The sequence below is a fragment of the Condylura cristata genome, unplaced genomic scaffold (assembly GCF_000260355.1).
Source record: "Condylura cristata isolate star-nosed mole 26May11 unplaced genomic scaffold, ConCri1.0 scaffold00027, whole genome shotgun sequence".
Taxonomy (NCBI): domain Eukaryota; kingdom Metazoa; phylum Chordata; class Mammalia; order Eulipotyphla; family Talpidae; genus Condylura; species Condylura cristata.
This window is the reverse complement of record NW_004567128.1, coordinates 9,394,812-9,418,592: the sequence shown is the minus strand read 5'-3', so window position 1 is coordinate 9,418,592 and position 23,781 is coordinate 9,394,812. Positions and strand designations below refer to the sequence as shown.

Sequence of the window (23,781 nt, the reverse complement as noted above, 5' to 3'; positions counted from 1 at the left end):
TACCAGAAGAGGGAAGGTTCCTGTGAATGGGGGCTCTGGGAGAGAAGATTCAATCTCAGAAAAAAAGTTCTACTGAGAAATGGAGTCTGCACGAGAATGCCTGCCCCAAGCGTGTGTGACCCCTGGCCTCCCATGTCAAGAGAGGAAAAACAACTGTCCCTTTTGTGGTGTTAGCGATGTCGATATCATTAAGGCCAGTGAGAGCAAGTTTCTGTCTTAAACCAATTAAACTCAAAACTTTCTGAAGCTCAGCCCTGGCTGGTTTGGGGGTTAGAAACCACAGGTCAGGAACCTGGTACCTAGCCCCAGAAGCCCATAAGAGAAAACAGAAACCTTCTGAGCAATGAATCTTTGGGTCCAACTTCGGGTCCACCAAAACTGGCCACATGGTGCTATATTATCTGCAGTGAGAATAAGGCTTCCGTAACCACTATGGTCGCCCTTCCTGTGGGCGTGACATTCCAAAGTGAACTGCATGGGTCCTGGTGCCTCACTGATCTCTACCCCTCACATAGCCGGTCATCCCTTCAGACTAAACCTAGGGGGCAGAGGGAAAGACAGCGACAGGAAATGCAACCTGAAGCCCCACCGCCTCCACAGTTCAGACCTGGTTATTTATTCTGGGATGCCCATGGGCCACATTTGGGAACAAATCCTAGCTCTGTTTTGATCTACCATTGAAAAGGCAGTCTAGGGAAGGAAGTCGGAAAGGCCACCTACACTCAAGGCAAAGCAATGAGCCCCAGCCCAGGGACAACGTGGGCTGTTGGTAAACAGTAGCCCAAATGTCATCATCAATTATTCATCATCTAACAAAGTCACTGAGTAACCTTTTAGAAACCACTTAATTCTTACTCAAGATCCAGCCCAACCAGAGAAGCAATAAACTGTTGGTTAAAAACTTAAGATTAGGAAAGCTTTCGACCAGGTTGGCCAGTCAGGGCCTGCAGACCAAGATCGATGAGCACAACTTTTACTGACACACAGCCACAAGCAGGTGTTCGCCTGTTGTCTGTGGCTCTTTCCATGTTGAAACAGTAGACTTGAGTACTGGGGCAGAGACTACTTGGCCTTCGAAGCCCCTGCTCTCCCCTGTCACTACTCAAAGTCCATGTTCCAGGGGCATCAGCCTCACTTGGGAGCTTATTAGAAATGCGGAAGCTCAGGCTCCCCTCCAGGCTTGCGAAGACTGCGTGCTAACAAGGTTCCCAGGAGACTGGTGCGCGCAGCCAGGCGCAACCACGACGCTCTCACAGGCTCTCCTCCGCCAGCATGGCCGTTTACAGAACCACCCGAGGAATGTCTTCTTCCTACTGATGGCCTGCGTCTGAGACGACTCCAGGCTGGAAACTTGGCAGGAGCATCCAGCTCCTCCTCACAAGGCCCCACAGCGCCCTGCCTCACTCTCCTCAGGAGATACTTGGAGAGGCAACTACGGTGGGCCAGGCAGGCAAATGGATGACAAGAGAGAACTTATTTTTAACTGGGTGTTCTGAAGTGGCATTTTCTAGACCCTGACATACCTGAGGAAAGGGAGGCTGAGGCTGTGACAGTAAATCAGGCAATATTAGTGCAACCGTTTCATTTTTCACTATTTTACATTGGTCTGAAGGTTTCAATTACAGTCTTTAGTTTGGAAAGATCTAGAATGTCAGAAATGGGCAGTTAATACACAAATATGTGATAGGGCATTCTAGTAAGCAACCAGTGGTTAGGAAGGCTTGAAAGGTGAGTGGGGGCGAGAGGAAGAAGAGACTTCCTCCGCTTCTACTCTGTCACGTTTTCTCATTTCAAAAGTTCTCTCACTGACAAGCTCATTTACTAGGAATAATTTTTAATGGAAATCAGAAATTATTAGAACAACTCACAGGACCTCATTAGAACACGACTTATTACAGATCTATACAAACCACTTTTTTAAACTTTGACTTTCACTTTCAAAAGCCTGGAAGAACCAGCTGAATAATTCCAAAAACTTGTAAATTCTTTTTATAATTTAACATCATAATTAATCAAAGGCTCTCTTCTGTGGCCTTAAAGGACACAACCTTAGCATTATCCTCAACTCCAGTCCTCTTTGTGACAAGTTCATTAGGCTCATTAATTTAATCCTTACAAAGCCCAAGGAGGAGGCTCTCATCTGCCTACATGGGCAGTGCCAGTGCTGGAGCACCTGACCTTGCAAGGACACAGAGTGAAGCATGCCCTTTCCCATGCCAAGAGTCTTCGGTTAGAAAGTACAGGAAGGCGGTGTAGGGTGTACATTTGAAGCTTATTTATTAAGCAATTCAAATGTAAAACTGGGGGGAAAATATTTAGCAACTAAGATGGGGTGGGGTCCCTTATGACCTAGTCCAGTTCTGCTCCCTAAATCCCCTAGTGGCGATTTCTTACACCTGTGCAGGAAGGTCTTGCAGTCTAAGGGCAAGTCCTTTCCCCCTCATAGTTCAACAATAATCAAATTTACTCAAATAGTTCTGTGATTCGATGTATAGATTGGTATTGAGCTAAGTAAGGAGGAAAAAAAAATCAGTCAAAAACAAGAAACAGCATAGCTAACCAAACAGAAAAATAGTAAAAAGAAACATTTTTTTTTGTTTCTGATCAAGATATATTTCTCATTGTTTTTTTATAGTTTATTTTTACATCATGTTGTGCCTTTTTCCATCTCAGTTGTCATCCCCGTGGGCTTCCCATCACCAAGTCACCCGTGTGCCATCGCCATAGTCCAGCGCACTTCCCTCCCCCCACTGTTTTTGATCCCATTCCCCACTCCACCCCCATAAAATGTCTCTGGTATATAGTTGTTCACTGTTATTATTTTCTCGTCTGGTCCATTATACTCCTGTTGAGTGAAACCATCCGGTATTTTTCCTTTCCAAAAAGAAACATTTTTTAAAGACACTCTGAGGTCAATTCTTAAAAAGATGAGATAAAAATAGTCGACAAGGGCCCTCCCTGGTGGCACAGCGGGTTAAAGCACAGCACTGAGAAGCTAAAGCAACTTCCGCATGAGTTCGATCCCCGCCTGTCCCGGAGGAGATCCACATGGCGTGGTAGACCTCTCCTGACCCGCCCGCTGCTCCCCTCAGCAGTGTACTTCCATGATCTGCCTGTTCTGCTCCCTACTCCGTCTCTGGTGAATGCTCTCACCCTCTGCAACTCTGGCCTGTACCCCAGTTCTGTATGAATAAATAAATAAATCTTTAAAAAAAAATAGTCGACAATTTTTAATTTTTAAAAAATTTAAAAACTGAACAGAGACGAGAGACAAAGGATAGAGATTGTAGGTAGACTGTTTCCAAAAATGGCTGCTGACAATGCCTCCTACCCTGTGCTACTCACATATGAGGGGCGTTCTTCTTTGGATAGGGATCGACAATGGTCCTGACACTGACCAAGGGAATGCAACACGGAAACAGTCTTGGACTTCTGACGTCAGACCATAAGAAGACGGGCAGCTTCTGCCTCCTCCCTGTTGGAGTCTTCGGCTCACCTATAAGAGCACCACTCGGCCTTCCTGGAACAAGAGGCCACTCACGGACACTGATGACCCACACATACGAGTGAAGAAAGCACCTGGAATTTCCTGTTCTAACAGCCATCTGACTTCAACAGCCTGAGACTCCAGGTGAGGTCAGCAGAAGAGCCACCCTGCTGAGCCCCGGCCCACCCACGTAATAACGATAAATAGAAAGTAGAAAACTTGCTGCCTCAAGCCAGCACTTTGGCAAGAGGGTGTGTTCCATGGCGGTAGAGAACCCAAACAGAGCACTGCAGTGGTGAGCTGTTCTACCTGCATGAAGAAAATTAAAACCTGCTTGCTTCTGTCCTACAACTGTCTGATACCGAACAAAAACCACCAGCACAAAACTCCAAAATCCTCCCTAAGCAATCAATCCTTCTGCAAACCCCTTTAGTATTTGAAACATCAAGAATAATAATATTCAAAATCAAAATCAAATTTGTTTTGTGAAGTTGCCTCTAGCATGATGTCCCACAACTGATAAATCACATCAGCCTCTCACCCCTATTTGTGTGAATTTGCTTATTTCTGAAACACTGCATTTCTTCCTACCATGGCTTCCTCCATCTTTTCCAACCCCAAATCTTTATCCTTCTTCCCCCATTTCTTTCACTCATTCTTCTCTTGGAATCAGGCTGTTTCTCTGGTTCATCAGTGAGATTCTGTCAGAAATGGATGTGCTGTCACAGCCTCAGTCCGCCTTTACCCAACTATGCCAACGTCTAGAAAGTGACAATTCAGAACACCCAGTTAAATACAATTTCTCTCACTGCACTCATTTGCCACTATGTGCCTGCCCGGCCCTCAGGTTATTAATGGAACTGACATTCCATACAAGTGGCCAAGCTGGACCAGCAGCCAGATAAGAAAGGCGCCGCTGACAGCAGCAGACTCAACCGAGAGAGAGCAGATCAGCAGTGCGTCCTGGCCATTAGTTTCATCTGCGGCTGAAGAAGAGGTGCATCATAAAATGCACACAGAGAACTCAGACTCTCCTAATGGACTCACTCCCCAAGAAACTAAACATCAATACACAGGTTCTTTGTATTAAACCACATTAAGCGTGTAACTGTAAGTGAATTCCTAACATGTGGAATTTGGAGTTGGACCAAAAAGGAATCACGACAGGTACTAAATCTCCCCCACCCATCCCATGAATAAAAGTAATAAATATTCTCCACAGTTTTTTAAAGAGTAGTTTTCTGCTTTGGGCCCCTGCAATTTTCAGAGGCTACTGGGACTTGTCACAACTGCTTTTGAGGTCCAACAGCCAGCCAATCCTTCAATAGCAAATAGCCCCTATTAAATATATAAAACCTATGCACTTACACCCAACCATGTTCAAACTCTGACTGCCTGTGATATTGCTGAAATTTTTAAAGTTTTTACTATGCAAAGTCTCATCTTTTTATATAGTTCCACAGAGTTCAAATCAGTTCTACTCCTTGACCCTAGCAGTGTAATATATATTATTTAAATATAGTATATATTTATAAATATATAATATATATTATCTATAACATATATAATATCTATTTTTATTACTATTACTTTTTTTTTTAACAGAACTGGAGTGTAGGCCAGAGGTGTGGGGGTGGGGATGAGAGGATTCCCCAGAGACAGAGTGGGGGGCAGAACAGGCAGATGGACTGAAATCCACTGCTGAGGGGAGCAGCGGGCGGGGCAGGAGAGGTCTGCTGCGCCACATGTGTGTTAGCTCCCTGGCTGGGGATCAAATTCAGGCCATAGCGGTGATAGTGCTAAGACTTAACCCCTATATATGTTTTTAAGTATAGCATGGTCATGTACTAGTTATGTACTTATATTCTTGATGATCAAATCTGAAGATGCAACCCCACAGAAATTTTCAAAAACCATAAGCTCTAGATTACATGTTTGAGCACTAGCATGATGTCCCGAACAACTGATAAACCACATCAGCCTCTCACCCCTATTTGTGTGAATTTGCTTATTTCTGAAACACTGCATTTCAATTTGTAAGAAGCCACTCACTCCTTCCCCAACACAAATACACACACACACACACTGGAAGAAGAATTAGAAGAATGAGTTTAGGCACTAAATTATAAATTGTTCAAAAACCTGTTTGTGACTGAAAAGAAGCTTGTTTGCCAGGAAGCAAGGACACTGTCAGAAATGACTCTTACCAAAACTCCCTAAAGGAAGAGGGCCAGTATGGGAACAATTTGCATTTCAAAACAATAATGATTGTGGGAAATTAAAAACCTATCCAATAAATAAGCTTCCCTGAGTTTTCGTGATAATTTCAAAAACTGTTTTGGTACCTTTGGAGGTGCTTGGGCATCAACGGTTTGTGAAAATTAATACAGAAAAAGACAGGCATTTATGCTACCTTACCTGTATAAGTTACATGTCAGTGTAATCAAGTGGGTGAGGAGAGAAAATTGCTTTGATAGCAAAATGCCAGCCAATAAACGCAGAAAGAATAACGACAGAATTTGAAAATCACCAGTTGTAGCTCTGAAGGAATTTGTGTGTTTATACAGTATTAGCAGTAACCGTGAAAACAAGTGGGAGAGAGCTTTTCAACTCTGGCTGCACTTCTGTTATCTCGTGGGAGATTAAATGTGAAAGCTGCTGGGGCCTGGATCCCATCCCCCAAAGTCTGACACCATTATTCTGGGGGTGGCTTGACTACCAGGGGTTTTTTCAAGTTCCTGTGTGAAGATCAGTCTCAGTCACAAAAGGTAGCCACCGCCTGAGGAGAACGGTTACTCGGGAAATTCAAATCGAAGAATCAGTCTGGACACGCTGGGACCCGCAAATCGACCCTTTTCATTGGGAGTGGACAGCCGCCATCACGCAGGAAACACACAGCGCTGCTCCCCGGAGACTTCTCACCAAAAGAAAATTGACCCTGAATCTCATCAAACATCTTGTGTTAACTACCTACCGATTTACAGAAAATATAAAGGACAGAAGACCGTGTGAAAGGACAGCACTAAGATATAATCAAGACTGTTGAAAATCCTGCCCGACAAATGATCCCATGCCATCAACAAATACATTTCATGAGTACGGGAGAGGGGAGCACTGAAAAGGGTTAAAGCCTTAAAGATGGCCCTATTTGCTGCAGTGTGTAGGCCTTGTTTGGATACCGACTTGAACCTCTCATTTAGAATCCTTTTGAGATAATTACAGGAAGTTACAGGCTAGATACTAATTCATGAGGCATTGTTATTAACCTTCCCGGGCAGGTCAAGCTTTTTCAAACCCCTTATCTGTTGGCAGTACGTAATGTGAAATGTTTATAATACAGTGATGTCTGAGATCAGTTTTAGAATCCTCAAGCATACAAACAGGTGGGTTGTGAGTAGACAACACCAGAACAAGGAACACCCTCCCTGGCTGGCAGACGAGACCCTGGGTTTTGTCACATACATTTCTGCGCATGCCTGAAAATGTCCATAAGATAATGTTTTAAAATAGTGAACAGAGTGAATAGAAGTTTATTTTGTACCTCCAGCCCAAGGAAAGCTTTTCTTTCCCCACCTGAGGAAACTGGGATGCGGCCTTACATCATCTGTTGAGGAAATAGGAGGAAACTTGGACAAAATGAATGCGTGTTGCGGCCTACTCGGCAGACATGCTTGCTAACTCCTCCCAACACTACGAAGATGGCCATACACTCCTTCCCAGTCCACGGGGGAGGGACAGTGAGCCCTCCTCCTCCTGAAGTGTGTCGGTGAAGCTGCGGGTCTGCCCGGTGGCCAAAGAAGGGAGTGTCAAGCCAGGTGAGGGTCTAAGTGGGAAGATTCTAAGTGGGCAAGAAAAACCAGCCCAGCACACCTCTTCCCCGCCAAAGGGTCATTTCAACTCAGTGATCTCTGTTGGGAGGTAAGGTTTTCCAGTTATAAACAGACACTAGGAGGCCATTTCAAAAGTTCAGGGGAGACAGGAAAGCCCTCACTCCCGGGTGAGGCCTGTTCTCTCTCCAAGAGTGGAAGTGGGGCTATGGATTAGAGCAGAGAGGATGCACATTGCACCATAAGCCTGGAGAACACACGAGGTGAGCACAGCCCCTTTTGCCGTGGCTCTCGATGAAATACCCAAAATAGGTGAATTCACAACACAGAAAATAGTCGGGTGCCTGTCTGGGGCCGGGTGCGAGGGGGAAAGGAGTGACAGCTTCCTGGGGATGAAGACTCATTTGGGGGTGATGAGTAAAGCTAAACGGGAGGATGGTGGCCAGTGCACTAAATGCCACTGAGCTGTACACTGGGGCCAGATTAATGTCATGCTGTGAGAATTTCACTTTAGTAAGAAAAAAGAGGATGGGAAGCCAGGGGAGGAGAGCACAGTGAACAGAAATGGTAACGGTGTGCAGGAGCAGGCGCTGAGTGCCTCCAGTGAGCTGCGAAGCAAGACTGGGAGTCTGGGTTTGGAAGTGCGGGTAGCTGGCCAGACCCATGGAATGACGTCACCGACACGACCTCAGGACCGTAGCAAGAACGGCAGCCTGGAGAACAGTTATGCAATTCCATCAAGTCGGTACTTTTTCAATGGAAGAGATTGGTAGATCAAGGAATGCCCTAAATACAGCATGACTGGATTATATCAAGGCATTGGGAAATAGCTCGTGATCTAGCTCCTTGCAGGCAAAATGGAGAAATTGGATGATGGTTCCATGCAGTTGTTCAAAGAACAGCTGGGCTAAAAATCCATTGGTTAGTGACTAATTAGCACCTAACCAAAGACCTGACACAAAGCTGGTGCATCGGCTCTAGAGGAGACTCCAAGGGGAGTCTCTGAAGGCCAAGCAAAGAGGCCAAACCCAGGTGGACGTGTGAGCACGCTCACTTAGTAACACAGGGAAACGAACCCAAAAAGCAAATGAATGGCCTTATGGAGGTTCAGAGGTAGCAACAGTAGTTGATACACTGTATGATGGAGGCCGTTAAGGGTCTTTGGAGGTGACATCCTAAGGAATCAGTCCTGAACAGGGCAGAGGGAGGACGCATGTTGTACCAGATGCGTGCCATGGTGCTCTCAGGAACAGCACGGCCGAAACGCCCAACTATGGGCAGTCATGCAGCAGCAGTGAAAATTCTTTTACAAAGAGTCTACGGTACTAGGAGAAAGGCTTAGGATAAAAATGTTAAGAGGGAAAAAAAGGGGGAAAGGAATCAAATTTATATCTACATCATTATTCAAACCTGTACACAGGGAAAAGACCAAAGTCATGCATCAAAATGCCAGCAGTGGCCATGTATGGGTGATGGAAGAATATTTTTCTACTTTTGTACTTTATTGTCTAGATTTTCCTTAATGAGCATAGATTTTCATCACAAAAACAGCAAACATACAGATGATGCAGAAATCTATGTTTTAAAAGACAGAGCCATCAATAAAGCTAAAGTTAAGTGGATCTTAATAAGAATAAATACGAAGTTGTAGTGAGGGTTTCTGGTTTTTTCCAAAGAGCCAACTTTAGGGCTAGAGCCATAGGCTTAAGAACAGCTCCTGAGGGATTCAAAAACAGACGACGACCACGACCACGACCTAGAAATTACCTGACTGTAAATTTGTTACAAGCCAACCGTGACACAGCTGAGGGGAAAGACAGCCATAATGTAGACTTTGGATTTCTTGACATAATTTGTATGCGAAACAAAGGTAGTGATAATATTTCCATTGTGCTGCGTGAGTTGGACTACATCTAGCATATGTGTTCAGCTTTGAACTTGAGCTTTAAAAAGAGATGTCGAAACCTGGCCAGCAGGCAGCGGCATGAGGCAACAGGAGCCCAGCACAAAGCGGTGGTTCCCACACTGAGCCTCGTGGGCGCCTCCGAGGGCCCGTAGTCCCCAGCCGGTGCTTCTGACGCTGGAGCTCTAGGATAGGATCGAGACTCTGTTTCTGGCTAGTACCTAGGCAATGTCAATGCTGCTGGACTGCGGGGCACACTGAGACCTGCTGACCATTGTGGATAAAAGTACACTCTGAAATCCAACTCCCAGGGACTCTGCTACTTACTAGCTGTGTGGCCTTGCACAAGTGGCTTGCCCTCTCTGTGCTTGAGTTTCCTCGTCTGTAAAATGGAATCATGTGACCTACTCCATATGGTTGTCATAGCAATGAGGAGGTTCATATTTTTAAAGCATTGAGACCATCTAGCCTGGCCGATGTTTGCTTACTGAGCCTTTTCTTCTGAAATAGACACTTCAACATTTTCAACTACCAGGAGGGCTTTTATGTGGACGGACGACGTCTACATAACTCCCAGGCACAGCCCTGGAGGCCAGGACAACAGACCAAGAAGGAAACTTTGGACCTGGACTTTGAAGGAACAACAAAGCAGCAGGGGCCTGGTTGGGCTCTGGGTGTCCCGGGACTCACTCAAGGCGCTGCCCTGGGAGAGACAGTGAACAGGGACTCCTGAAAGGCGGCGGACAGTGGAACCCCTTAAAAAAACATTTGTTGGTTCTTCTAACACAGCCTCGGTGGAAGGGAGTTTTCAGCCGTAGTCACCTACATTCTCCAAGGGTTGCCCCAGACCAACTGTTTCACGAAGACTCTGCCAGAAGTGCTCACTCTCAAACCCTACCTCAGACCGGCCACCTCAAACCCTGGAGGTGGGTCTGCCAACCCATGTGCAGTTTTTCTGTTTACTTTTTTTCATTGAGGTATAATTGGCTTATACCAGTATATTCACCTTCGGTTTAGAACATAATGATTTAATACTTGCATATATAACAAAGTGCTCACCACAATTAGTCTAGTTAACATCCCTCACCATACATGGCTACAGTTTTTTTTTTTTCTTCTTGGCATGAGAACTTATTTTCTCATGACGAGAATTTTAAGATCTGCCCTTTCAGCAACTTTCAAATATGCAATACAATAGTTATCGGTTATCGCCAGCATGTTGGACATTACCTCACCAGGCATTATTTATGACTGGAAGTCTGTATCGTTTGGTCCCTTCAGCCCAACTCCTCCCCTCCCCCACCTCTGGCAAACACCAATCTGTTCTCTGTATCTATAAGTTCAGTTGTATTTTTTTAATATTTCACATGCATGTGAAAAATGCGGCATTTGTAAAACTTCCTCTGTCTGACTCATTTTACTACGCATAACACCCTCCAGGTTGATCCATATCGGTGCGAATGGCAAAATGTCATACTTCTTATGGCTGAATAATATTCCATTATTTATCTACATATAGTGTTCAGTCAACAGAGGACTGCATGCACGTGGCGGTACGTGCAGTGTTTCATCTCACCCACTGCCTTTAAATTGTTTTGCAGAAGAGAAGGAAAGATGGGAAGCGTTTTTATCAAGCTGTCCCTGCCCTGCTTGGTGCAGATTCTAGCGCATTTGCGCAGCAGCTCAAGGAAACAGTCACCCTGATTCCTGCACTCACTCCGGGGCTCACCCAGGAACACAGAGGGACTTTCAGGATCTCTGCTCTCGCCCATCCCAACCTCCCTCCATCCCTGAACATGTGCTGCTGTCCAAGCTAGCCGGCACTCCCTGGCCCCATGTCTCTCCACCTCTCACACACACGCACAGACCAGCGCGATGGCCCTCGCCGGCCTGAGGGCAGCGCAGTGCAGAGGTCAAGAGTGAAATGCTGGAGAAAGACTCCCAGGACTCAGACCAACCTCTCCCCTTTATTAGCTGTATTGCCCTTGGAAATTATTAACTTCCCTTATCCATAGTTTTCACCTCTGTGAACTGGGGAGATCGGTAGCTACCTTGGAGATTTGCTAAGCGGGGTGAATCCACCTGAGCGACTGCGAAGAGCACCTGCAGCATGAGACAGGCTGCCCAGATGGTTCAGTGGTTTCTTCTAGGCTGCTGTCCTGTGGGGCGGGGGAGGCTTTGGGCAGAATGACCGGTGTCAGGAGAGAAGGGACAATTTTCAAAGCTGTCCCCTCTCTACCGGGAAGGACAAAAGTGAATCACGGGGGCCAACTTTAGGCCCTACGGCCTTGAGAGAGCACCAGAGCAATCTCATACTGAGCTCTCTGAACCAGCCTGCGCCTGCTGTTCATTTTCTCCACATCTACCTCCTTGCAGTCAGCCCCCATAAAAAGTCTAAACACGACCTTCCTTTGTCGCCATTTCTCTGCAACTCATCATTCTTCGATTAAGATACCATCCATATAAGCTGGAGGTCGAGGCCACCTCTTTGAGTTATTCTTTTCTCTGAGTTTCCTCACCTATGCACGAGATATACCTGTTAATAAACTTCTGTTTGTTTTCCTCTCACTCATCTACCTTTTGTTACCAGGGCTCCAGGCAAAGAACTTAGAAGCATAGAAGCCGTTTTTCCTGCCAGAGACAAAGCCCAAGAAGTAATCTTCATTGTGGTTTGGCCCTCTGAGAAAACGTCTGCTTCTCCCCAAGTCTGTGCCCGTGGGTGGCCCACCCAACAGGGGTCAGCACACGGCTGACTTCCCAGGAGCCCTCTGCGCCTGCCCTGGGTGGAGATAGCCGCATCTTTCCTGCTCGCTCCCCCATGAGTTCCCCCCAGACTTTCTCCCTGCGGGGTGGTCTACAAGCTTGTGTCCCAGGGGCGAGAGCACAAGCCCTTCGAAAGGATCCGGCTTGAGGTAGGGGACTGAGTCCATGTGGGAATCAGGCGAGTTTAGGAAGCGGCTGCTCCTGATCACACCCAGAGTCCAGCGCTGGCCGAACCCTGCTCCCCGGGCCTGGGGGCCAGAGGCAGAGCTGCGCTCCCCCTGCCTGGCCTCGCCTCGGAGAGCCTCCTCCTGTGTTCCCGAGCAGGCAAATCTCCCAGAAGACACCCCCCAAGATCACTGGCACCACCTAACACTCACTCCACAGCTGTGGTGCCTGGAAAAGCAGCTGCACTGCTGTCCTTCGCTGGGGTCCAGTGAGCGCGCACGCTCGCAGGCAGCGCAGAATCGGAAACAAACACGGGTGCCCGCCTCACCCTTCCACATGTCCACTTGAAGCCTACACTGTTGGTCTCACAACAGAAAACCACTCGTGACCTCTTAAGGGATCAGAGGGAAAAGGCAGGGAGACGGTGATAACAAATCTACCCTTCACGGAAGCAGCGGCATCCTCATTTGTCTTTCACAGTGATCGCCGCGAGCGAGAGAAGAACAGCGCAGAGCCGCCGTCCGTCCATCGTCCGGTCCGTCGGCGGCGGCGCTTCCATTGGGGAAAGGATCACGCTGCTAAAGTAAGGGCGTGAGGCCTCGAACGGACAGACGGACGGCTGCAGGTGAGCTGGGTCCTCCCTCCCGGAGGTGGGCCATCAGGGCATGCTGGGGTCAACACTCGTCAGGAGATGCTGTAATCTGCTGCAGCTCAGAGCGCATGGTGAGGGGAGGAAAAGCTTCTCCCCCTCACACATCAGAACAGTTTTGCAGCGTCCCCAACGGGATGCCAAGTGACTCAGCACTGGCCCAGTGTGGGCACTGTTATTGATGAGAAATCTTCCGCCCGCCTGGGTGATATACTGCGTACAACACATGCCCAAAGAACAGTGCCAAGTCACACCAGGAAGAGCAGGCGAATTACCCCCTCCATCCGAAGGCAGGCCAATCCTGTCTTACTGCAGGGGCTACTGGTGGTGGAGACAAAGCCCTAAGATCGGCAAAGACTTCCATCTAAGATTCAAGGAATTATTAGGCAGCGCCTCGCCTCTCTTGCTGACTATTAAAAGGCAATCAAATCGAGGACAGCAGAGAAAAAGGGCAAGAAAAAGATAATTTTTCAAAAACAACCCCAGAGCAGAAAGCTGCATTAAGTCTTCAGCGCCCCAAGCACCCTCCTTGTGAGTACTACGAGCTCCACCCAGAGGTAGTTTACAGAACTGCACGTCCATCTAATTTGGCAAAAAAGAAAATCTGCATCTTCTGGGGTCCCAGGGCGGCCCTGCTTTGGAGAGCGGCTGGACAGTATTCCTGTTTCTTACTGCTGATTAAAGGAACTGTCATGAACTCTGAAATTCAGGCTAAGACTCAGAGAACCTGGTGAGATCCAGTAGAACAACTGCCTTTGATATTTGCAGCTGTGAACGACTAGTTGAATTCCCGGCAAGTTGAACTCAGCTCAAAGAAAGCAGAGAGTTCAAAGAGTAGTTTTAGAGAAGAAAAAGGGACGGCTCTCATTGAAATAAAATATAAGAATGGAGAGCGACTCAGAGGCGGACAGGAGCATGTCTGATATTAGGAAGACTGAGAATATCCTCCTTCGAGAAGGAGCTCTGGGCCACTTGCCTCAAAAGTCCAACTGCAAGGCCCTCACTCTCTGAGGCCACTCAGCAGGTCTCCCCCAGGCAGGCACCACCCATACGGCCCGAAGTACTTGGAGTCAGTTTCCAGGATACTCCCTTGGTATCCAACTACTCAGCGCACACACACAGCCCTCACCACTGCACCCCTCCTTCTAGCCCCTCGGTCCGCGGGGGTGTCAGGCTAGGAACAAGAGCCTCTCATGCGCTGAGCCCCCAATTGCCCAGGGCAAGACCCATTCTGCTCCAGATATCACATGCGAGCCTGGCAAAAAATTAGCTTGGAAAAAACAACAAAGTGCTGCTGCCCTGACCGTTTCCTCCGCCATCTGGAGAGCCTTTCATCACAGCCCGCTCTCCTGCCTTCCTCAGCTCGCGCCTTACAGGCCGTGAGACAGCTCTGACAGCCGCGAGGAGAAAAGCAGCACACCCACCCTTTGTCTTCCTGCAACACCCCACACCTCCCGCCCACCCACAATAAACCTGAACAGAGTTGTCGTGTCCACTGACAAAGATATCTGTGGCAGTGTGCACCCACCACGGGAGTATTAAAGCGCTAAATGTCCTTGCTAAACCTCTGCTCGGTCTCATTTCAGTGGGGCTAAGTAGCCTGAGAATGCTGTCCTCTGCTTTAGTTTTTGAATAACTTTATTTTTTTCAGGACCGTTTTAGGTTCACAGTAACAGAACGCTCCCATTGGCCCCCTAGCACACCTGACACTGCTTCCCCCACCATCGACAGCCCCCACCAGAATGGGACATTTGTTCCAATCAATGGGCAGCATGGTCCATCCCCCAGATTACCCGAGGGCTCACTCCTCGTGAAGTTCACCTCAGGGGCCGGGATGCAGGAATAGGGACAGCACCGCCCTGACTCTCACTCCCTGTCTCCCTGACCAAGGAGGCCAGAACCTCTAAGGTCGCTTGGCCTCACCCAATGTGACTCCTGGCAGTGTCCCTGGGCCTGCTGAGGACCTCCAGGGAGGCCAGGTGAATCACAGAGGCTCAGCCCACACCTGCTGCCCATCGAACCAGAGCTAGAGCGTGTCCGGGCTCGCCCGGGGACTGCTGTGGTGGGGAAAGCTGCCCTAAAACCTCTGGAAAGAAGAAATGCTCCAAATTTCAGAGGGTCCCAGCCAAACAGCAGCCTCCCCTCAGAACACAGCACGTGCTCCCTATGGCTGGAGCGCCAACGCCCTCAGAATGCCACAGTTCACCATGGCGCCCACTCCAGCCCTAAAACAGCATGGCTACCAGTACTTTGCTCCCTGCTCCCTCATCTGGTCACACAGCACCAGGCCAGCTCCCTGGGCCTAGCGAGCGTCCGCTTCTCCTGGGAAATGCTGTGTCCTACCCAGTGGTCTGCAGCTTGGCAGCGTGCTGTTTGGCTGACTTGGCAAGATAATGGGCAAGGAGGTAGACATCTTGGTAGCGGGAAAGGATTTGGCTGAGGACATTTGCAGACGTCACGCACGGAACAGAAGGACACAGGGCCAATATGGGTTTCGCTTTTTGGCACCTTGAGGGCTCTTCTGCCAGCTGCTCCCCGCGGCTCCCCACTGCTCTGCATTCTGCCATGGCCAATGATGGCCGATGGCAACATTTGCTGGGCATTAAGCCACGTGACTCTCACAGACAGCAATTAGAGGAGAAGGAAAGTCTGAGTTGCAAGGTGCTGAAAATGTACTTAGCAAAGGAAAGAGTCAGATCTTATTTTCAATTACCCCTTGGGGATGAAGGCTATATATTCACCTCAAGACAGACACTGAAATCTGGGGTCTTGTGGAATCAACAGCTCCATCTGTACAAAACTCAGCTACAACTAGTCAATGTCGACTGGAAACCCACTAAACCAAGTTGTGTCTTCCCCTCGAAAGGAGCCTTACCTTTTCTTTGGCTTTATTTTTTGTCCTTGCATCCATCCATTCATTTTCTTTCTCCAGCATGTCGATAAAGGCCCAGCGAACACCCTCGATCAGTTCCTCCATCTGTAAGAGAATACCCAGGGAGGGGAGGTCAAACCTGAGAAACTTCAGGTGAGCTTTTCTGCACCCAAACGGGCTTGCATGAGAAACAGTTCGCTGTGAAACATGGTGAGGAGTTTCTTTGCAGCTCAACTGCATGGACTGGCACCTTTTCCCAAGAAAAGGCCTTTTGCCCACCGCTAGAAGATAACTAGCCATTTCCTTCCATGAAAACAACTGGGTGGCACAGTTGTAAGACTTCTGGGATAAGCAATTTCCCTGACGTTATGACTAATGGCGCACCTGTCTCTAGCCACAAAGTTAGCGCCTTCTTATCAAGGTAGCAGCCAATTTCAGCAGTTTAATAAGGGTTTGAGAGCTAAGCACAGGCACGGGCAGTGTGTTTCAGATGGGCAGAGCTGAAGAAAAGCAAAAAATCTAAGCAGAGCACAGGCAGGGAGAGAAGCCCCTCGCTGGACACTTGCCCAGTACAAATCAGACTTAGGTCAGGATCCCACTGCTTCCCACACTGTGGGCCAGCAGTTAAGCCAGATGCTTGGCTGTTCTCTGTCATCTTCCTACTCTTCCCTCTACTTCCTTGCGGCTCGGGAAAGTCTCATGCTATTGCAGATCTAAGAGGGCACTTCGAAGGGGAGTCTTCCGAGAAACCTGCTCCCCAATGCTGTAGCAGTGACACAGCGCTCTTAGCCTGGCTTTTCTTCTAGTATTGTGGGTCAGCAGAGACGGCGGGGGGGGGGGGGGGGGAGATGCTATCACGTAACTTCAATGCCACATACTGCGCCATCTGGGGAGACTCTGCCTGTTTGTGGGTGGAAGGCCCTCAGAAATCCATCCTCCTGTACAGATGCTCCGGTTTTCTTAATGGGACACTCAACAAAGAACACATACTGACTTTGGCAGTAAAACTAAAAATTTCCATTTGAGATTATAGGGTTGTAAATCCATTTTTAGCATTAACTCTAGAAGGAATGAAGTTTAGATGTTTCCTTGGTTCTATAATGAAGTGCCAGCACGGAGCTCAAAATAATTTTTTTCTGTTTAATAAGTTTTCAGCTATGTTTTCAGTTCAATAACAGTTGTAAGGGAACCAGAGCTGTAAATCAGTGGGCTGGGTTCCATCGTATGTAAATAAGAACAAACAGCAGATGGAAGGGGGTGGGGGGAACTTCACAGCTATTTCTTCCCAACTTCATGAAAACATTAAAAGAAGACAAATCTCAACTCAGGATTGAGACATGAAAAAGTAGGGAATGACAGGAAAGCAAAGATCCTTTACACTCTTGAGTCACTGTGTTTCAACCTTGCCTGCACACAATCCTGGGGAGAGTTTAAAGAATCCTGAAGTCTGGACCTAGGGTAACAATGTCACTGGTCTGAGGCCTGGGCAAATGGGGGCTTTACAATCTCCCCAGATGACTGGAATGTGCGGCAGGGTAGGGATCTACCCATCTGGAGAAAGCCTTTACTTTATAAGTAAGCAAATTGCCAAGAGAGACCATGATCTCTTGCAGCTTGGCAGGGTTAGAGGCAGGAGTCCATCTCAGAGCTAACTGAGCTGTGAGCTCAGAACTTCAGTAACTGAGGTATCGCTCAGAAGTCAGAGAAAAATGCCAGGAAGTAGAAGGGAACCAAGAGCAACGCAGAAGTCATGGTTTCAAACCCAAAATCCTGGAAATTCCCAGAGACGAGACCTCTGGCCTGTGCCAAAAGGGTCACGAGCACCCTTAAGTCTTTATGAGCCCCCCACTGCGGCAACGCTCACTAGTCCACCAATCACCTTCACATGAACAGAGAATGGCTCGTCTCCCCAAACTCGGGAGCAGCCAGAGGGATGGGAAGAAGGAGGTAGATTGTGTTGTGGTTCAGTGAACAAATCAATGGAACTGGGTGATTAATTTTATGTAGGGAGGTGAAGAAAGGGGTAGGGGAAACCCAGTCAATTTCCAGGCTGCCGGTGCAGGCAACAAGGTAGCTCCTGCTGCATTTCCTAACAGCGGAAATGTGGAAAGCAAGGGTGGTCTGGTGACATGAGCCAGGCCCCAGGAAGAGTCATGGGAAGTGGAGACATCGGGTCTGTCCTACTCAGTCGCAGAGCTTGTCCAGGGAAGAGAGCGCCAAGTTAGGATACAAGTAGATATCGGGTTAATGAAGGCCAGGAGCCTGAGGGTTTGGGATGGACCAATGTGCACGTTGGGCACATTGGGGTTGGCGTTGGAGTTGGGCATCACGTGGAAACTTGACTGTGTTCATGTGTCAGTGCAAAGTCAACAACAAGAAAACACCTGATGTAAAATCGATCCAAATAAAGAAATAAAATATAAGAAGAAAACAATTTGATTCAAAACTGGGCCCAAGACCTTATGAGACACCTCATCAATGAAGTCAAAAGGATGACAAGTAAGGGTTGGGGAAAGGTGTTGCCCGTCTTCTGTCGCCCAGGAAACGCAATCCAATGCGGAGCAGACCGGCCAGAATCCACAGCGCCGACACCACCACCTGCTGGCGAGGAAGCGGAACAGCAGGGAGAGTGCAGATGCCACACACTCGCTGCAGAAGGCAGTTTGGCAATTTTTTCACACAACTAAAAACACCCTTACCACACAACCGAGCAATCGTGCTCCTCTGTATTTGCCCAAAGGAGTCAGAAATAGGTCCACACAGAAACCTGCATGTGGATATTTACAGCAACATTACTCATAAGTGCCAGACCCGGGAAGCCAGCAAGATGCCCTTCAGTAGGTGACTGGATAAACCATGGTCCCATGGGCCCGGGATTTCATTCAGAGCTAAAACCGGTGAGTGATTAAACCATGAAAAGACATGGAGGAACCTTAAGTGTGTGTGGCTAAGTGAAAGCAACCAGTCTAACAGGGCAACTGCGAGGTTCCAAGCAGATGACATTCTGGAAAAGGAAAAGCATGGAGCAATAAAAAGTTCAGTGGTTGCTGAAGAAGAGATGAACAGAGAGCGCAGAGGGTTTTGAGACAGTGACAACAGTCTGTATATTACAGTGACAGATGTTGGTCACTAGACTTTTGTCCAAACTCATGGTATGTATAACACAAGAGTGAATCCCATGGTACGTTACAGACTTTGGGTGATTAGGCTATTTCAGCGGAGGTTGAACTTCAGTTAAAAAAAAATAAAAAGGCACCATTCTGGGGAGCGAGCTAGATAATGAAGGAGACTGCTGTGAACCTAAAGCTGCTCTTAAATTTTTTTTTTTTTTAATGAAAAGTACAGGCAGGATACAGGGAAGAGGAGGTGGGTGGAAATACGGAAGAGGGAGAAAAGGGCATGAATGGTCCAGGGCAAAGGGGATGGGATCCAGAAAACATATGGGCGCATTCACCTTTGACCCAAGACAGGATTATCAAGGAGGATACAATGCAAAGAATCTGTAATCAGATGCTGGGAGGTGGAAGGTCCTAGTGACGGACACGTCTTTTCTCTGTAAAATGGGAGCAAGATCTTCTGAGAAAAGGACTTTTCTCTTCAAAATTTGCTTTTTTTTAAAGATATATTTATTTATGCATACAGAACGGGTACAAGCCAGAGGTGCAGGGGCAGCGAGAGGCTTCACCAGAGACAGAGTGGGGAGCAGAACAGGCCGACTGACGAAGTACGCTGCTGAGGGGAGCAGCAGGAGGGTGAGGAGAGGTCTGCCGGGCCATGCGGGTCAGCTCCGGGGCCGGGGCTCGAACTGGCAGCTGCTGCTGGCTTGCAGTGCTGCGTCCTTGCCCACTGAGCCACCAGGGAGGGCCCCCAAAATTTGCTTTCCTCACACACAGTGAGGTGCATTCCAGCAGTACGAATACAGCAGTGAGACAATGACATTTACCAACGAGGACAGAGAGGGCGATGGGAGTTTCCTCCCCGTCCCGAGCCGGCATACAACGATGACGAAAATACTCAAAAAGCTGAGTATATTTAAGGAAAACATTTGGAGTAAGGAGTTCCAAAACTAGTCAAATAAAACCAGAAAAGCATTCTTCAAAACTAAGATATCTTTGGCATAGATGTGTCTGAGAATTTTTGGACTTCCATGGTGAATCCTAAGGTCACTTTGCCCCAAAAGAAGTGTGTTGTTATTATTAAAATGAGGCTGAGTGTTCATGGGAGACAGTATGGAGAGGCCTTTCAAAGTTGAAAATAGGTCGACCCGCATTTCCACTCCTAGGAATCTCCCTGTGGAACATGAAAAACTAATTTGAAACGATACGTGCACCCTTGAATTCATATTCACATGAGCCAGGTTCCGGCAACACCCTAAATGCCGGTCAGGAGGAACCGGTCAGGAGGCCGTGGCATACACACACCGTGGAGTATACTACTCGCTACTAAGAAAAATGTGGTCTTGCCTTGCGCAACAGGAGGGAACACGAGGGACCATGGTCAGCAAAATGAATCAGAAACTGGATGGTTCCATCAACGATAAAAAAGAAAAAAAAAAACAGCAAACAACCTAACAAAACACAACAAAGACAGCTCTTACACTCTGAGAAACCGGTGGCGACCGGAGGGGAGGGGAAGAGGGCTGGGAGGGCTGGGCAGAGCATGGCTGCCACCAGCGCCTGGGTGAGGTGGCAACTGCCCTCGTCTGTAAATCAGGGGCACCACAACAGAGCAACTACAACAGCCCTGCGCGCCGCCAGATGCTTCTCTCCGAGCACTGGGGTTTCGTGGGACCGCTCCTGGTCATTCGTGGGTGTTGGAATGGCTACTGAGTTCCTTCACATTGTGAGCATTTTACACAGGTTTCCAAAGCTCGCTGTGGGCATTCCAAATATTAACAAGAAGAGGCAAAAAGACTTCAGCGTGTCGCCATACCGAAAGACAAGCAGTTGACTCACAATCAGCTTCCTTCTTCCTCGCCTTCTCTCTCCTCTCCCCTTCCCCTAGCACATCTGTCTTCCCTGAATCCATGCTTGGATAGCACAGCGCCTTTGGGGCCTTCTGACAGCTGGCAAAAGCCACGTAATCATATCCCTCTCTGCTTCCTTGAGAGTCTCAGTCGCCCTCTGCCCTGGTCTTCTCACGCACCACCACGCCACATGCTACGCCCCATCTCAGGCTCTCAATTTTTTCCTTTTTTTGCAGACTCTACCGATTTATTGTATACTATTTTTCTGTGGAATGGCTCCAAACTACCCCGGTAGACTTCAAGAACAAGGGGCATATTTAAAGGTGATTAATATCATTGGCTGGTAGATCAATGCAAATAAGAGAAATAATGACGTTAGCATGCTGGAACTTGGAAGATAAATCACCAAACACTTCTGATTTTTATCTCTAGACGACTCCACAGCATCACATAATAATATCGCCTTCAGTCAAGTCATGTTCCCTGCAGCAGCAAAACTCTGCTATATTTTTAAAAGAAGAAATAGTGGTGCTTCACCAAATCTTGACCTAATGCCCCAACCAGCCAGCATATAACATTAATAGAAATTCCTTAAAGCAAAAGTCGTAAGGAAAAGCTATCCATAGAAAATATGTAGAGTCAAAAATCAAAATATAATATACAAAATTTTCAGTCGGCCACGTGTGGCGACACTGGCCACCTTCGGGAGAAGGGTCCCCAGGGCAAAATAGAATTCGGTTACACATCTACTTACTTCAGATATCACAGATCCACCCTGTGAAAATGCCATTAACTTACCAGTCTACAGGCAGGTATTAGTTCCTTCCTTCAACTGGTGTTCTAGGAAGGCAGCTTCTCCTTTTCATTGATTTGAGCCCACGATTTTGCCCGACCACCCTACGTCAGACTCTAAGGAGTCACACGTCACACGCACGCCCCTGGGGCCATCCCACCAAGGCATTTTTTAAGTGACACCCTCCTATCTTTGTAAATCACAAACTGTTTTATGCGTTTCTCTTTTCACCTCTCCTTACCCATTCTCCTGCCAGATGGACACGGGAACTCCACGTTCTGCATGGATGGGTCAAGGTGGTTCCATTAGTGCATTTGCAGGGACGTGCGCCAATACTGCTATGTTCAGTGAGCTCATGGATATGTAAGCAAACTAAACAATGTTAAAGGGGATTAGAATCTGCCACGCCAAAGTATGCCTCTTTGGCTAACGGATTATTTTTTAGGCTGGTGGTTTTTTAAGAAACAAGGGGAAATAGGAAAAGCTCAGAAGAGCTTCGTTAGGAGACCTGCAGGGGAAAGGAAGGTGGCGAAATCCCTAGAAACTCTGAGGAGTGGAGAAGGCAGTGGTCCAGATCTGACACAATCTGACCCTTAGTTGATATGTTCTGCTGGGTCTTTCCTTTGTCTTTAATGGGAGGTGAGATTGGGCCTTTGGATATTTGGGTCACTATGGAGAGTTACTGATTTCCTGGGGCTCCCCCACTCACCGGGAGGTATGCATGTCATTAAACTTTTGTTAGTTTTTCTCCTTTAAATCTCTTGTTATTACAGAGGGGTCAAAGTCAACAGACTAAAAGGGTGGAGGGAAAAAGTAACTTTTCCCTCCTTACAGTGTTCTGCAAATTTAAAGTTGTTTCTTTATGGCCACACTTCACGCTGCTACTTTCAGCATTTTATATCTCACATATGATTTCTCAAGTACAATTTCATATCTCACATAACATGCAGCAGATGCGCAATAAATAAAGTTGATGTATGCCTTTCAAAAATTCTGTTGGGTTTCTAGGAAACAAGTGTAAAAGAATGAAATATCTACCTCATATGCTATTGTACGACAATTATCCCACCAATTGCCCCAAGTATAGACTTCACTAAAAACGAAAGGACTCGGTAAGTTAGCCCCATCTATTCTGAGGTTGGTGGTGTTGCAAACCTCAGATCTTCAGGAAATATTCAGGAAAGCCTATTTAAGTGAGGTCAGCCCACTAGAAAGAAGAGATCCCCTACGTGTTAACGTCACCAAACAACAGGATTCAGCAGGCCTCACAACGGCCTAGGAAAGTATGCTATTTCCCTTCCATTACAACTGAGCAGTGGAGTGCTCCAGAATTTCTAAACAAGGTGGTTAGCTTGGGATTCAAGGGTAGGCACGCAGATCTCACTAGGAAGGCACGCGCCAATCTGTCCTCTCTTCTGAATCAACCTATTTGTTGCTGGAAAAACTGATTGGTTTTGTTCGCGCTTAAAAAAAATATGCCTCACGGACCTCCCTGGTGGCGCAGCGGGTTAAAGCACTGCACTAAGAAGCCTAAGCCACTTCCGCATGAGTTCGATCCCTACCTGCCCCGGAGGAGATCCACATGGTGCAGCAGACCTCTCCTGGCCCGTCCTCTGCTCCCCTCAGCAGTCTACTTTATTGATCTGCCTGTTCTGCTCCCCACTCTGTCTCCAGTGAATCCTCTCACCCTCCGCATCTCTGGCCTGTACCCCAGTTCTGTATGAATATATAAGTCTTTTTTAAAAAGATATGCCTCAGGCCCTCCCTGGTGGTGCAGCGGGTTAAAGCACTGCACTGAGAAGCTAAAGCCACTTCTGCATGAGATCAATCCCCGCCTGCCCCGGAGATGACCCACATGGCGCGGCAGACCTCTCCTGACCCGCCCGCTGCTCCCTTCAGCCGTGTACTTCGTCAGTCTGCCTGTTCTAATTCCCACTCTGTCTCTGGTGAATCCTCTCACCGCCCCTGCACCTCTGGCCTGTACCCCAGTTCTGTATGCACAAATAAATAAATCTTTTTTAAAAATACGCCTCAAACACGAAGCTGGACATCCATAGATGTACATCTACACATGCAAAATCTCTATTATGCCTATTTATATGTGGTGGAGATAACTGTAGACTGACAGAGTTCTGCAGAAGGAGGAAGAAAAGGAAAAACTTGTCTAAGGTTGACCAGAGCATTCATCTCCAATTCATGTGTTTTTAATAAAAAACATTTAGTAAAAACATACGATTAGGTAGATTTGCTTCTTTACTATATTTAGAAACTATAAGTGATCTCTAAGTAAAACATAGACCCAAAAAGTCTCCAGTCTCCCCACTGGCTAAGAGCAGGGAAGGACCCCTGAATTTGT

General features: G+C 47.5%; 1 protein-coding gene across 2 annotated transcripts in view; it reads right to left on the bottom strand.

Annotated features, from left to right (window-relative positions):
• The window catches only part of PHEX (phosphate regulating endopeptidase homolog, X-linked), a 162,415-nt gene that overhangs the window by 69,530 nt on the left and 69,104 nt on the right, over positions 1-23,781 (bottom strand). For both annotated transcript variants that reach the window (XM_004689912.2, XM_012730278.1), the window contains exon 12: positions 15,670-15,771. In XM_004689912.2, the coding sequence (XP_004689969.1) occupies positions 15,670-15,771 (102 nt within the window). The remainder of the gene's footprint in view (positions 1-15,669; positions 15,772-23,781) is intronic.